The sequence below is a fragment of the Rattus rattus genome, chromosome 17, assembly GCF_011064425.1.
Source record: "Rattus rattus isolate New Zealand chromosome 17, Rrattus_CSIRO_v1, whole genome shotgun sequence".
Lineage (NCBI taxonomy): Eukaryota > Metazoa > Chordata > Mammalia > Rodentia > Muridae > Rattus > Rattus rattus.
Window position 1 is genome coordinate 19416094 of NC_046170.1, and position 16455 is coordinate 19432548.

The 16455-nt window shown below is 42.5% G+C and overlaps 1 protein-coding gene across 1 annotated transcript in view; it reads right to left on the minus strand.

Moving 5' to 3' along the window:
• Positions 1–16455, minus strand: part of Frem3 (FRAS1 related extracellular matrix 3) — a 67108-nt gene that overhangs the window by 36915 nt on the left and 13738 nt on the right. The window contains 1 exon segment of the mRNA XM_032887859.1: positions 7143–7289. Within this exon segment, the coding sequence (XP_032743750.1) occupies positions 7143–7289 (147 nt within the window).

Here is a 16455-nt window from a genome sequence, read left to right on the forward strand (position 1 = left end):
GTGTTCCAGATGCTTCCCTAGTTTTTCTTCTATTAGTTTGAGTGTGTCTGGTTTGATGTGGAGGTCCTTGATCCACTTGGACTTAAGCTTTGTACAGGGTGATAAGCATGGATCGATCTGCATTCTTCTACATGTTGACCTCCAGTTGAACCAGCACCATTTGCTGAAAATGCTATCTTTTTTCCATTGGATGGTTTGGGCTCCTTTGTCAAAAATCAAGTGACCATAGGTGTGTGGGTTCATTTCTGGGTCTTCAATTCTATTCCATTGGTCTATCTGTCTGTCTCTGTACCAATACCATGCAGTTTTTATCACTATTTCTCTGTAATACTGCTTGAGTTCAGGGATAGCGATTCCCCTGAAGTCCTTTTATTGTTGAGGATAGTTTTAGCTATCCTGGGTTTTTTTATTCAGATGAATTTGCAAATTGTTCTGTCTAACTCTTTGAAGAATTGGATTGGTATTTTGATGGGGATTGCATTGAATCTGTAGATCGCTTTTGGTAAAATGGCCATTTTACTATATTAATCCTGCCAATCCATGAGCATGGGAGATCTTTCCATCTTCTGGGTCTTCTTCAATTTCTTTCTTCAGAGTCTTGAAGTTCTTGTTGTACAAATCTTTTACTTGCTTGGTTAAAGTCACACCGAGGTACTTTATATTATTTGGGTCTATTATGAAGGGTGTCGTTTCCCTAATTTCTTTCTCGGCTTGTTTCTCTTTTGTGTAGAGGAAGGCTACTGATTTATTTGAGTTAATTTTATACCCAGCCACTTTGCTGAAGTTGTTTATCAGCTTTAGTAGTTCTCTGGTGGAACTTTTGGGATCACTTAAATATACTATCATATCATCTGCAAATAGTGATATTTTGACTTCTTTTTTCGATCTGTATCCCTTGACCTCCTTTTGTTGTCTGATTGCTCTGGCTAGAACTTCAAGAACTATATTGAATAAGTAGGGAGAGAGTGGGCAGCCTTGTCTAGTCCCTGATTTTAGTGGGATTGCTTCAAGTTTCTCTCCATTTAGTTTAATGTTAGCCACTGGTTTGCTGTATATGGCTTTTACTATGTTTAGGTATGGGCCTTGGATTCCTATTCTTTCCAGGACTTTTATCATGAAGGGGTGTTGAATTTTGTCAAATGCTTTCTCAGCATCTAATGAAATGATCATGTGGTTTTGTTCTTTCAGTTTGTTTATATAATGGATCACGTTGATGGTTTTCCGTTATATTAAACCATCCCTGCATGCCTGGGATGAAGCCTACTTGATCATGGTGGATGATTGTTTGATGTGCTCTTGGATTCGGTTTGCCAGAATTTTGTTGAGTATTTTTGCGTCGATGTTCATAAGGAAATTGGTCTGAAGTTCTCTTTCTTTGTTGGGTCTTTGTGTGGTTTAGGTATAAAATAATTGTGGCTTCATAGAAGGAGTTGGTAGTGCTCCATCTGTTTCAATTTTGTGGAATAGTTTGAATAATATTGGTATGAGGTCTTCTATGAAGGTCTGATAGAATTCTGCACTAAACCCGTCTGGACCTAGGCTCTTTTTGGTTGGGAGACCTTTAATGACTGCTTCTATTTCCTTAGGAGTTATGGGGTTGTTTAACTGGTTTATCTGTTCTGATTTAACTTGGTACCTGGTATCTGTCTAGGAAATTGTCCATTTCCTGCAGATTTTCAAGTTTTGTTGAGTATAGGCTTTTATAGTAAGATCTGATGATTTTTTGAATTTCCTCTGAATCTGTAGTCATGTCTCCCTTTTCATTTCTGATTTTGTTAATTTGGACACACTCTCTGGGTCCTCTCGTTAGTCTGGCTAGGGGTTTATCTATCTTGTTGATTTTCTCAAAGAACCAACTTTTGGTTCTGTTGATTCTTCTATGGTCCTTTTTGTTTCTACTTGGTTGATTTCAGCTCTGAGTTTTGATTATTTCCTGCCTTCTACTCCTCCTGGGTGTATTTGCTTCTTTTTGTTCTAGAGCTTTTAGGTGTGCTGTCAAGCTGCTGACATATGCTCTTTCCTGTTTCTTTCTGCAGGCACTCAAGCGCTATGAGTTTTCCTCTTAGCACAGCTTTCATACGTGTCCCATAAGTTTGGGTATGTTTGTACCTTCATTTTCATTAAATTCTAAAAAGTTTTTAATTTCTTTCTTTATTTCTTCCTTGACCAGGTTATCATTGAGTAGAGCATTGTTCAATTTCCCACGTATGTGGGCATTCTTCCCTTATTGTTATTGAAGACCAGCTTTAGGCCGTGGTGGTCCGATATTGCATGGGATTATTTCTATCTTTCTGTACCTGTTGAGGCCCGTTTTTGACCAATTATATGGTCAATTTTGGAGAAAATACCATGAGGAGCTGAGAAGAAGGTATATCCTTTTGCATTAGGGTAGAACGTTCTATAAATATCCGTTAAGTCCATTTGGCTCATGACTTCTCTTAGTCTGTCTACGTCTCTGTTTAATTTCTGTTTCCATGATCTGTCCATTGATGAGAGTGGGGTGTTGAAGTCTCCTACTATTATTGTGTGAGGTGCAATATGTGTTTTGAGCTTTAGTAAGGTTTCTTTTACGTATGTAGGTGCCCTTGTATTTGGGGCATAGATATTTAGGATTGAGAGTTCATCTTGGTGGATTTTTCCTTTGATAAATATAAAGTGTCCTTCCTTATCTTTTTTGATGACTTTTAGTTGAAAATTGACTTTATTTGATATTAGAATGGCTACTCCAGCTTGCTTCTTCCGACCATTTGCCTGGAAAGTTGTTTTCCAGCCTTTCACTCTGAGGTAGTGTCTGTCTTTGTCTCTGAGGTGTGTTTCCTGTAGGCAGCAGAATGCAGGGTCCTCGTTGCGTATCCAGTTTGTTAATCTATGTCTTTTTATTGGGGAGTTGAGGCCATTGATGTTGAGAGATATTAAGGAATAGTGATTATTGCTTCCTGTTATATTCATACTTGGATGTGTTATGTTTGTGTGCTTTTCTTCTCTTTGTTTTGTTGCCAAGACGATTAGTTTCTTGCCTCTTCTTGGGTATAGCTTGCCTCCTTATGTTGGGCTTTACCATTTATTATCCTTTGTAGCGCTGGATTTGTAGAAAGATATTGTGTAAATTTGGTTTTGTCATGGAATATCTTGGTTTCTCCATCTATGTTAATTGAGAGTTTTGCAGGATACAGTAGCCTGGGCTGGCATTTGTGTTCTCTTAGGGTCTGAATGACATCAGTCCAGGATCTTCTGGCCTTCATAGTTTCTGGCGAAAAGTCTGGTGTGATTCTGATAGGTCTGCCTTTATATGTTACTTGACCTTTTTCCCTTACTGCTTTTAATATTCTTTCTTTATTTTGTGCGTTTGGTGTTTTGACTATTATGTGACGGGAGGTGTTTCTTTTCTGGTCCAATCTATTTGGAGTTCTGTAGGCTTCTTGTATGCATATGGGTATCTCTTTTTTTAGGTTAGGGAAGTTTTCTTCTATGATTTTGTTGAAGATATGTACTGGTCCTTTGAGCTGGGAGTCTTCACTCTCTTCTATACCTATTATCCTTAGGTTTGATCTTCTCATTGAGTCCTGGATTTCCTGTATGTTTTGGACCAGTAGCTTTTTCCACTTTACATTATCTTTGACAGTTGAGTCAATGATTTCTATGGAATCTTCTGCTCCTGAGATTCTCTCTTCCATCTCTTGTATTCTGTTGGTGAAACTTGTATCTACAGCTCCTTGTCTCTTCTTTTGGTTTTCTATATCCAGGGTTATTTCCCTGTGTTCTTTCTTGATTGCTTCTATTTCCATTTTTAATTCCTTCCACTGTTTGATTGTGTTTTCCTGGAATTCTTTCAGGGATTTTTGTGTCTCCTCTCTATGGGCTTCTACTTGTTTATTTAGGTTTTCCTGGAATTCTTTCAGGCATTTTTGCGATTCCTCTCTGTAGGCTTCTACTTGTTCTCTAAGGTAGTTCATCATGTCTTTCTTGAAGTTCTCCAGCATCATGGTCAAATATGATTTTGAATCTAGATCTTGCTTTTCTGGTGTGTTTGGATATTCCATGTTTGTTTTGATGGGAGAATTGGGCTCCGATGGTGCCATGTAGTCTTGGTTTCTGTTGCTTGGGTTCCTGCCCTTGCCTCTCGCCATCAAATTATCTCTAGTGTTACTTTGTTCTGCTATTTCTGACAGTGGCTAAACTGTCCTATAGGCCTGTGTGTCAGGAGTGCTGTAGACCTGTTTTCCTCTCTTTCAGTCAGTTATGGGGACAGAGTGTTCTGCTTTCGGGCCTGTAGTTTTTCCTTTCTACAGGTTTTCAGCTGTTCTTGTGGACCTGTGCCTTGAGTTCACCAGGCAGGTCACTTGCAGCAGATAAGTTAGTCTTACCTGAGGTCCCGAGGCTCAAGTGTGCTCGCGGGGTTCTGCCCACAGGCTCTCCAGATGGCAGCAACCAGGAAGATCTCGCCGCGCCTCTTCCGGGGGCCTCCGTGCACCAGGGTTCCAGATGGCCTCCGGTATTTTCCTCTGGAATCAGTAATGTGTGCAGAGAGCAGTCTCTTCTGGTTTCGCAGGCGTGTCTGCCTCTCTGAAGGTTTAGCTCTCCCTCCCACGGGATTTGGGTGCAGAGAACTGTTTATCCAGTCTGTTTCCTTCAGGTTCCGGCGGTGTCTCAGGCAGGGCTCCTGCTGCTCCTGGGCCCTCCCCCACAGGAACCCAGAGGCCTTGTACAGTTTCCTCTTGGGTCAGGGATGTGGGCAGGGGTGGGCAGTGTTGGTGGTCTCTTCCGCTCTGCAGCCTCAGGAGTGCCCACCTGACCAGGCGGTAAGGTATCTCTCCCACGGGTTCTGGGAGCAGAGAGCTGCTGCTATATTATTCTTTTTTAAAAACATTTATTTATTATGTATACGTCATACAGCTTTCTGCCTGCATGTATGCTTGCAGGCCAGAAGAGGGCACCAGACCTGATTATAGATGGTTGTGAGCCACCATGTGGTTGGTGGGAATTGAACTCAGGACCTCTGGAAGAGCAGACAGTGCTCTTAGCCTCTGAGCCATCTCTCCAGCCCCGACCATATATTATTCTACACACAAAGGCAATTTTAAAAGAAAGTCATTGCAGATTTCTTCATAGTAGACAGAAACTGGAAAAAAACTGAGATGTGTCCCAACCAAAGAATGTACAGAGAAAACCTCCATTTACACAATGGAGTATGGTCACAGTCTTTTTTTTTTAAAGGACATCGTGAAATTTGTAGGCAAATGGGTGGAACTAGGAAAGAGCATCCTGAGTGAGGTAACACAGACCAGGAAAGACCGATGTGGAATGCACACATTTGTAAGTGGACATTGGCTGCTAAGCAAATGATACTCATGCTACAATTCACAGACCTAGAGAAATTAGGCAAAGAGGAGGGTTCTGGGGGATACATGAGTCTCCCCAGGAAGGAGAAATAGAATAGATTTTACTGATGGACTGGGGGTGGGTGGGGCCAGGATTGAAGGTATCAGGTGGGATGGGGATAAAAGGGTGGAAGGAGAGAGTTCAGGGAGACAGCTGGAATTGGGGGGCATTCGGGAGGCAGCGTGGAAACCTAGTGCAGTGGAAACCTTCTGGACTCTATGAGGTGACCCTAGTAAGGAGGTCTAGTCATGGAGGACACCGAGTCTGAACTGGCCTAGTTTTTGAAGGTAGGCAGAACTTCCAGGGGTGGGACTGGGTCACAGTCAGTTGAGTTGTTGGCTGAGGAGTTCACTCGGAGATCTCCAAACAACCCAGGCTGATGCTGGGACAGAAAGTCACGCTCTGAAAACTGACAGCACACCCCCATTGCGGAGGTTAACATCCACACTGCTCGTTGAATGTAGAGAGGTCATCTGGTGCCTGCATGGACCCTTTACTCCTATCTTCTAGTCTCTTTGGTGAAGGGAGGTAGTCACAGGCTACTGAAAGAGAAACCCAGACACCAACCCAGCAAGAAAACGCTGGACCTACAATCTGTCCTGCCTGCAAGACGTACTGGGGCAATGGTGGTGAAGAAGTTGTGGGAATGGCCAACCAATGTTTGGTTTAACTTGAGGCCCACACCATAAGAGGGAGCCCATGCCATACACTGACGGGTTAGCTAGGAATTGGAGACTGGGTAGCCCAGAGACCTAGGGCAGAACCAAACATGGCTGGGAGAAATCAATTAAATGACTCCCGATAATTAGATGATTTCTATTGATGTTCTGCTATAATCACAAATCGGTGCCTTGTCTAGTTCTCATCTGAGAGGCTTTTTTCGGCAGCAGATGGGAGCAAGTGCAGAGACCCACAGTCAGACATTATTCCGAGAGTCTTTATCGGGCCCCTCCCTTGGAGATCAGGGAACCCCGTGGAAGTTGGGGCAAAACGACTGTAGGAGCCAGAGAGGATAGAGGACACCAGGAGAGCATGGCTCACTGAATCAACTAAGCAGGTCTCACATGGGCTCACAGAGATTGAAGCAGCAAGCACGGGGCCTGCGTGGGTCTGCGCCAGGTTTTCTGCGTATATGTTATGGCTGTTAGGTGGGCGTTTTTGCGGGACTCCCGACAGTAGAAGCAGATGTGTCCCTGACTCTTTCGCCTGTTCTAGAGACTCTTTTCCTCTTACTGGGTTATCTTGTCCGGCCTCAACGTGAGGGCTTTAGCCTTGTCTTACTCTATCTTGTTTTGTCCTCTTCGGTTGTTGTCTCTTGGAGATCTACTCTTTTCTGAAGAAGACATAGAGGGAGAATGGATCTGAGGAATGGGAAGGTTGGGGGGAGCTGGGGGTAGTGGAGGGAGAGGAAACTGTGATTAGGATGTATCCTATAAGAGGAGAAATATATTTTCAATAGGAAAAAAGTTGGGCGAGCTGAGGATTGTGGGATGGCTAGGAAATGTCTCAATTTTCCTGGAGCTATTTGAATTATAGAAAAGGAAAACAATATAATCTGTTAGAGCAAGCAAACCACACAGAGAAAACAATCACAGCGTATCAACTGTAGCCTATCCTGTAGTGCACACAACACGGTTTTCCTGTAGCATTTGTAGTTGTTTCCATCAATCCAGCCATTGACTCTCCTCTAGCCTGCTCTCCTGAGGATGTCTGAAGCTCACACTCCATGTTTCCATGCTGACAGCCAATCCCAAGCTACTTACTAATGACAGATGTGCCTCCAAGGTATCCCCTGCGTGTGAGGGTCACTTCGAAGAATGGGGAGTCTTCATCCACAATGTAGTACTCTCTTTCCAAAGAAATCCAAGCCCACTTCAGATGGAAAGGTTGATTTCTTAACTGGCTTCCTCCTGTAATTGTGAGGGATAAAGAAGATCTGAGCAGAAGCGATGAAGGGCCTTATATATTGTTCTATTCTTTATAGAGAGGAAAGGTTCCCTGTTTTCTAGAGGACATCATAAAGGCTTAGGGGAAGAATACTACAGATCGTTGCTCACAAATTAGATACTCAATTCATGTCAGCTATTTTCACCAGGGTTTTTATTTATTTAGTCTTAATTTTCATTTGTGTGTGTGCATGGTGTGTGTGGTATGTGTATGTCTGTTGTATATGTATGTGTGTATGTGTGTGCAATGTGTGTGTATGCATGTGCGTCTGTAGTGTATGCATATATGTATGTATGTGTGGTGCATGTGTGTGTGGTGTATGTGTTTGTATAGTGTGTATGATGTATGTGTGTATGTATGTGTGGTGTGTGTATGTGTGTGGTATGAGTGTGCATGTGTGTGTGTAGTGTGTGTGTGGTGTGTTTATGTGAGTATATGGTGCGTGTGTGTGGTATGTGTTGTGTGTGGTGTATGTGTGAGTGTATCATGTGTGTATGTGTGTGTGGTATGTGTTTTGTGTGTGTGTGTTGTGTTGTGATGCATGTATGTGTATTTGTGTGTGTGTTTGGGTATGCACGTGTAGGTGAAGGTGCCCGTGGGTGACAGAAGAAATCAAAACATGTGGAGCTGTAGGCTGTCGTGAGCTTCTCGACTGTCACTGTCATTGTAAAGGAGCACGGACAGATTTCCACCAGGCTACCTACTCTTGGTAGAACATTTCTTTTTTACTAATAACTGAGTCATTTGTATTTAAAAATTTCTGTTAGCTATAAGAACAGCCCCCACTTTTATCACAACATCTCAATTCAAAGCAGTTTCTCCTCCCTTTGCAAAGTGTTCAATTTCAGTGCCTACTTCTCTCTGCCCAGTAGCCAGCCAGAGCAGTATTATTTGTTAATGCTTTAATGTTAATTTGCCTATCCTGGAGCTAGACAAGTAACGGTAAAAGTCTCCCTACCTCAGGCTGAGCTTATCAGTCCCTATGAGCCAACCTCTAGGGCAAGCCAGTGTTTTCTGCAAGCCCTTGATTGTCATGGGGCTGCCCATCAGTGCTCTGCTGGGGAAACGAGAAATGTCAGCAGTGTGCACTAAGAGAGCCTGCATGTGCAGACGTTTGCATCAGTGTGATCGGAGGAGGAGACAGAAGAAGCTGAGAGGTGAGGCTCATCTGTAGGCATTTGGAGGTTGTTACCATGGACAGTGCTAGATAATGCAGACTTCAAATAGAGAAGCAAATATCTAAGAAACATTTTGCTAGAGCTTCAGTGTAAGGATATATGGTGTAAGTGCATGCAGTGAGACACTGTGAAGAAAGAAAAAATCTAGTCATGAAAAATAAAAATCCCTAAGTGGTGAGGGAGCCTCAGAGCGTCCCCTTCCCAGAGATGAGTGGTCCACTCCCTCTGGAATATTGGTCATGACTCACAGATTGGTCCTAAATATGTACCTGTTAAAAGATGTTAAAGACATATTACATTTGAATTAAATATGGGCTTTGTCAATGACAATATTTGATGCTGGGGCTGGCATTTATACATGACGCTATCTTTAAGAGGTGGAGCATATACGGAGTGTTTGGTTCACTGAGCCATGAAGGGAATATCCCTACTCTAATGCTCTGAACCATAGGGAACCTCTTTATATTTTGATTCCATTAGGTTCTTTGTTACAGTGAAGAAAAAGCTCACCACCACAACTATTACCGGAGATAAACAATTGATTGCAGAATTTCTAACCTTCTCAAATGTCAACGACTGCTCTCTAGGTCTGAAGGATTCCAAACAGTTTGCCGTAGTATTTTTGGTGGGGGAGTGTGCTATTCTGTCCCTTCCACAGTGTGGCATCCTGCCAGATCTATGCCTGAGGGTGTGAAGTCCTTTCCACCTCTTGGGAAAGTTACACCAATCCATATCAGATTGACGATACCCATATGTGAGTAGCTGACCCCAAGGACCCAATCTAAAATGCACTTAAGCCTGGGAGTTGGACGTAGGTACAGAGAGCTTAGGTCATGAATGCACGTTGTGATAGACTACACTCTGACAGCCATTTCTCTGAACCTGAGAGCTCAGGTTGCCAGGGAAATCCCTGTTAGCCTTGGGGTTATGAAGCCACGTCTGCTGGTATGGACACTGGCTATAGAGTCAAGAGGACTCATCTCACCTTTAATCCCAGCACCCAGGATGCAGAGGCAGGTGAATCTGAGTTGGAGGCCAGCCTGGTCTACACAGGACAGCCAGGGCTACACAGAGAAGCCCTGTCTCGAAAAACCAAATAACAAACCTCAAACAACAACAAGAACAACACCCAGAACAACAACCAAACAAAAATACTGGAAATATGGCAACAAATCACATTTAGATACTTAGATCGTCTCTCTGTTTCCACCTAACTTAACGAAGGCACAAAGGAACAATTCCTTCATTTTGCAGTGCTGGGAATTGAACCCAGGACTTTGAACCTTCTAGGCAAATTCTCTATCACTGAGCTACATCCTCAGTCCCCAGCAAGACCCATATCATCACAACTCTCTTATCAGGCTGTGAAACTTGAGAAAATACATCAAATTTTTATCAGAGTACTCTATTCAGTAGTGTATTTTATATAGGTATCAAATTATCATATTTTGTAAGGGGAACACACACAAATACCACTCAGCAAAAAAGACAAAAACAAGCAAACAAAACCTCTAGACATTGTATCAAGGAAGACTCAGTGTCTGATTTAGCTTAGTTATTAAGTCTTATTGGTAAAACAAAGTTTCCTTTAAAAAGGAAAGAATTTAGAATTAAAGTTAAAAATAAAACTTGGGCCAGCAAGCACCTGCGGACAAGCCTGGTGATCTGAGTTCGATCCCTGGAACTCATAAAACAGAAGGAGAGACCCTACTCTTGCAAGTGGTCCTTTGACCGGCTCACATGTGCTACGGATGCACTTCAGTGGTGCAGAGTAGAAAACGAAGGCAAAGACTTTTAGCTTAAAAACAGATTATAGGGGCTGGAGAGATGGCACAGGGGTAAAGAGGACTCAGGTTCAACTCCCAGCACCCACATGGCACTCCACAGCTCTCTGTAACTCTAGTCCCAGGGGATCCCACACCCTCCCATAGATATATACTGGTAAAACACCAATACACATAAAATTAAAATAAGTAAATTATTTGCAAATAGGGATTATAAACAACCAGAGAAAAACTTGTAAGTACTCTGACTCCTTAATAGGCAAAATTAAATACCAAATGATAAATTAGCAGCTGCTGTCAAATGTTTAGGACTTTGAATGGGGGGGTAGGCATTGTTAACTAGGGTATTAAGATGTTTAATAATTTACACTCAATTTCACATATTTAGGTGTTTGCTGCTGTTGTTTGTTTTGCTGCATTTTTCAGGATAACATTTCTCTGTGTAATCCTGGCTGTCCTGGTCTCTGTAGACCAGGCTGGCCCTCAAACTCAGAGATCCACCTCCTTCTTCCACTGGAGTGCTGGGTGGGATTAATGGTGTGTGACAACACTGCCCAGTATATATTTATGTTTTCTGAGAGTCTATCACATGTTCAAATAATTTCAGTTGTCAACAGCACTCCAAGCCTGCAGCTCGCATCATGCTATAACTTAGTATGTGTCTGAATTCGTTGGCACTCTTTTATCACGACTTTGGGAATATAACCTAATTAACAGCTGTCACATAGTGGATGTCATTTAGAAAACACTACACATCCCTCATGGGGATGCATTCCTGTGAATTATGGTTTTATAGTCACAGTTACCTGGCCCAAGATTAAAAATGTTAACAGTGCCCCCCCCATCTATAAAGTTAAGCAAAAGGAAGAAATCTGAGATAGACAAGTTTGCTAATTAAGGAAAGATAACCCTCACTGCACATCCTTTGGGCTCCATTTGCTCTCTGCAGTCTTTCCCCAGGTGACTGGAGTTGTAGGGAACAGTGTCCAAAGTATGCCTTGTTGGATGAGTTACATCACCTTTTCTCCCAGACAGGATGCTCTTCCTGGGAGCTGTCATTTCTCAGGCTTTGGTTTAACTCATATTTATTCAGTTATTACATGGATCAGCCTGATTCTCCCCTCTCAGTGCTTTAGGGTACTGGGAGGGAGCGGAAACCTCCTCATTGGCACCACAGAGCTGGGCATTCTACTCCTGAGAGCTGGTAGACTTATTCTTGGGCCGTTGCATGTTAAGGCTTTCAGAAAAGAAGCAAAAAACTAAGACCAAAGGCTCTCAAAGGCTCGAGATCTTGGTAACTGCTTCTCTAGTAGTGACCCAAGCTGCAGCCCTGGCTGTCCTGGAACTCACAGAGATCCATCTGCCTCTGCCTCTAGAGTGTTGGGATCAAAGGCCACCATGCCTGCCCTATATTTTACATAGATGAACCTGGCACATGAACTTGGTGGCAAGATGTGGTGGGAAGTGCTGGACTCTGAGGGAGGGGACAAGATTGGAGTCTCAGCAATGTCACTAACTAGAGTCGGCTCTGCAGGTGACTTGCTTCTTGGGACCTCAGTGTCTTGCATATCATAGGGAGGAAGAGGAATTAAACCTTTTCTGAACTCATTTTCAGGCATCCCCAACATTTTTGTGTCCCATCTCAGTATGTGACACTGTCATTAGCATTTAGAAAAACATTAATTTATGTCCTATTTAGACAGTTTATATTACTTAGTGTCAACCCAAGGGAACTTGACAAGGGAAGTGTGAGCTTGAAGTTCTCTGGTGGTCCAAGCCCGAGTCAGGAGAGTAAGCTTTCTGGAAGGGACAGGAACTGTCTGAATTGTGCAGTCCTTTTCCTGACCGCACAGTGTTATTGTGCCTTTCCACTCCCACCGTCTCCTGTGAAAACCCAACCTGTAACAAGCTGGAGTAAGGATGCCAGGAATGGGAGAGCTTGACATTTGGCCAACTAAGTCGCTGTGGTTCTGTGACCAGGTCACAGAGTTAGTAAACAAACTAAAAGTTATGTACACCCTATCATGGTGTTCTTTTCTGACACCTCTTACCCCACTTACTGCCTCTGCAGAGAAATGTGCAATTTGTCACATTCGCTGTGCAGGGGCATAGCCTTGAAAATGCACACATCGGGTTATTGACAATGCTCCCCGGGTCATGGCTCATGTGCTACATGTCACCGTGGTGGCCCCCTCACAACACGCAGCTGTCCCCATGTTGATCTCGTTCTTGTTATGAAGCCGATTGCGGTTCGTGTTGGTGCACAAGCCACATCACTGGTGATAAATAGGGCCCCAGTAAGTACCTTATGGTGGCTGATGCCTCCTGGAAAACTCTCTTGCAAGTGGATGAAAGTGTAGCGCGGGCACCTCTAATACTGCAACCTCAGTTTGGAAAGGAGGAGAGAAAAGCCATTTCCTTTGTGTAAGCTGGGCACGGAGGCCAGATGCATGGCACAGGTAGCCACATGTCAGGGAGGGAACCTTTAGGGAAAAGGTATAGTAGCCTCAAGTGCCAGGAAAAGGTGCTTAGGTCTGAGCAGCACCCAAAAGAAAAGACGGAAGAGAAGACGTGGGAAAATTTCCACATTTCTGACTCAGGGGTCAGGACTCAGGCAAACACCATTTGGCTCAGCTTGGGATTGTGTGGTGAGGGTGGGGACTGTGGGAAGGAAGGCGTATTACCATTGGCTGATCATTCCTCCCGCCTCTTCTGCATGATGTAAGGTGATTGTGCCTCCCTGAGGTCCCACAGCCAGGCCATTGACCCTGTTCACCTGGAAAGCTGGGACTCCATCTCCACATGAGCCAGATTTCCCATTACGTTGACCAGAAGGAGGTTTCCCTCTGTTGAGCCTGCCTCACCCCCACTCCCGCAGCATAGCTGTGGTAGCCATTTCAGTCCATGCTTGCCAGTGATTTCATATTGCTGCTGTAATATGCCTGCCGGTCGTTGACACAGAGGAAGAACTTGACTCAGAGCAAGGCCATGCTGATCACATGTATCCTGTAAAGTTCTGTATGTTAATCTTATGAAATTCTGCAAAGCTTTGCATAGGACACATCAATTCAAGGTCAATATGAACTGTCAAGTCTCAAACGGCTTGAGTCAGAGCTGACCACTGGACAGTACTTCCTACACCTGCTCATGGTGATTTTTGTATAAGCTGACAGACAGAGCAAGACATTCGGGGTCGTAGTTCAGCCCTGAAATTCCAAGCTATGATCCTGATCAATCAGTCTTAGGGTGTGTGTTCAATAAATTATTCCTTTCTGACTGAAATCACTGTGCAGTTTGTGCGGTGACCCCTGGACCCCAACACCTTAATGGGCAAGAGAATTATTTATAGTATTTCTTGCTGGGAAAAGGGTTTCTTTCCATTAATCATTTGTTAATTATGTGATTTTTCTCACCAAGATTTTCTTAGGTTCCTAGACACTTAGGCTGGCTTTCTGTTGTCATCTTTGGAAATTCATGATTGAAAAATTAACTTTAAGTTGATTAAATTTAAAATTAAATTTATTAACTAAATTAAACTTTATTTAAATTAGATTTAATTAGTTAAGTTAATCTGTAGTGACAAATGAGGTCATGTCTTGCTTTATAAAGGTGGAGCTGGGGACAGTGCCATGCTTGATTCTTTCCTTGTTGAAAAGGTGCTACTCTCTGATTCATCTTTGCTTGGGTTTCTGAGTTCATTAAATTATTAACGGGATATTTCTAAAGCATGCACAGCCAGAATGACTAGAACATGTTGATTAATGTTATTGAACGGACTGGGTATGGCATGTTCATGCATTATCTCTTTTAAAATAGAAACTGCTTTTTCCTAATAATTGGAATGCATGTAGATAAGAAAATGTAAAAAAGTAAAAAGCAATAAAAGAATTTATAATACATTATTGCCATTATACACTAATTTTACTATCCCTGTATATACTGTAGAAAATTTCCTCTTCTTCAACATGCACATTGACAACACACACACACACACACACACACACACACTATCTCCTCACATACACAAACATACCACATACTTCATTCCCTTCCTCTCCATCACCTAATACTACAATCCCACACAGACATACATCATACACACATATATTCCTCCTACACCTATCCCCGCACACATAAGTACAAACCCATGCCCCCATATATACACAAACACCTCACACATACACAGACACATACCACAGAGACCGTACTCTGACTCTTTCACATTGCCCCACACCACACACATACAGGACACAGACACACACTACAAACTCCATGTCTCTTTTATAGACACACACACCACACACAGACACACACACACACACACACATTCAAAATTTTCTTTGTGTCTATACACACTGTTAGCCACTTCGATATCTTTATTTAATGGAACATTGATAACCTCTTTCCACATTTATAACTGTAGATTCATTATGACATCACGGATCCATGGAATGTTTTATATATAGTCTTATTAAAGCTATACTTTCCTTGATTTGGCAAGGAGCCAGAGAAACATAAGGAATATTTTATCTCATCACTGTGTTTCCCCTCAGGGATTATAATTGAAATATAACCTTTTGTGGCTACCCTCTCTTGAACCTCTTCCATGCCCCCAGCCAAATGGATAGCTTCTTTCTCTTTATTATTTTTAACACATGCACACACACACACACACACACACACACACACACACACACACACACACCTCCATAAATATAATGACATAGGAAGAAGACACATGAATGTGCCTAACAAGAGAAATCCCTGCTCCACCAGGGGCTTGCTTTCTTTCTTTTCTTTCTTTCTTTCTTTTCTTTCTTTTTTTTTCTTTCTTTTTTCTTTCTTTCTTTCTTTCTTTCTTTCTTTCTTTCTTTCTTTCTTTCTTTCTTTCTCTCTTTCTTTTTGGTTAAAGCAAATGGATTCATTTACATTTTGGCCAAAGTGTGAGGAGCATCTCATTTCCTCCCCACCACGCCTGTAGGCATCTCATAATTTATAGAAAGCCAGGAGACAAGGCTAGAGCACACACAATTTAACTATGAGATAGACCAATGGGTCCTGTTGCAGGAACAAGGAAATCTGGGTCCTAAGTTTTCTCTGAGAAAGGGTTTTTGTTGTTGTTTTGTCTGTTTTAATTTACATCCAGATAGAGAAACATGAGATCTTAAAGACACACCATTTTGAAAGAGAAAATAACATCGTTGAGTATAAGATTCTTGCCTGTTGTAGGCTTGATAACTGCCCATCTATGAAGGCAACATTTCTCATGGGTCCTTTGCTGGGTACAGAAGTCAAGTGTCCTGTTGCAGAGTTCTTTTGTTTGGCTCTTAGCAGACTCCATCTTCAGCAACTGTGTACACATCCTTCAAAATCAAACTTGACTGCATGGCAAGATAGGTTGTATGGTGAAATGAGACTAGGCTGATTTCTGTTCTGTCAGGAATAGTTACCTTTTGTCCTCCTTCCTCTATTGGCCGTCTACTTCCTCCTCTACTTCCTCCTCTTCCTCCTCCTTACTTCCAACTTCTCGGTCTGTGTTTGAATCACTGTCTCCTTCATCAAGGATTTCATTTTTAATAGCCTTGTACTTCTCTTCATTCTCCATAAAACTAGGACCCGTCTTGAAAACATTAAGAACATCTTCTGGACTGTAGTCATCTTCCAAGGAGAGCATATATGTAAAGTGACCACCCTCTTCCACTAAATCAAGTCCTTCCAGAATAACAGGGTGGTCCTTGAATCTGCCTTCAGCAAGCATCACTTCAATCATGTACTGAACTCTTGTGTCGATCTCCGAGTCATGAAGACTGTTTCCCAGGCATCAAAGATTGCACGGATTCTCCTTGGTGACACCTGGGTTAATTTGAGACCACACTCCTTGAGGAAGCCAAGAGCTACTTCAACACTGTCATCTGTTGGCTCTCTCAGAGCAAAGTGAGTGTCTCCAGGCACAGAACTTCATGTGACACATTCTGGTTAATAAGATGTGCCACAAATTTTGAAGCAGTCAGACAAAGTTGCTTATCATTCCTTTGATGTCCTTTCTAAAAATTAAGAATTAGTCTCTTGAGGATTAATTCTCCAGTCTGTGGGAATTTTGAGTCACCAGGGGCTTTCTTAGCAATCTTATATATAAGGAAACTTACCACAATATTAAAAAGCAGATG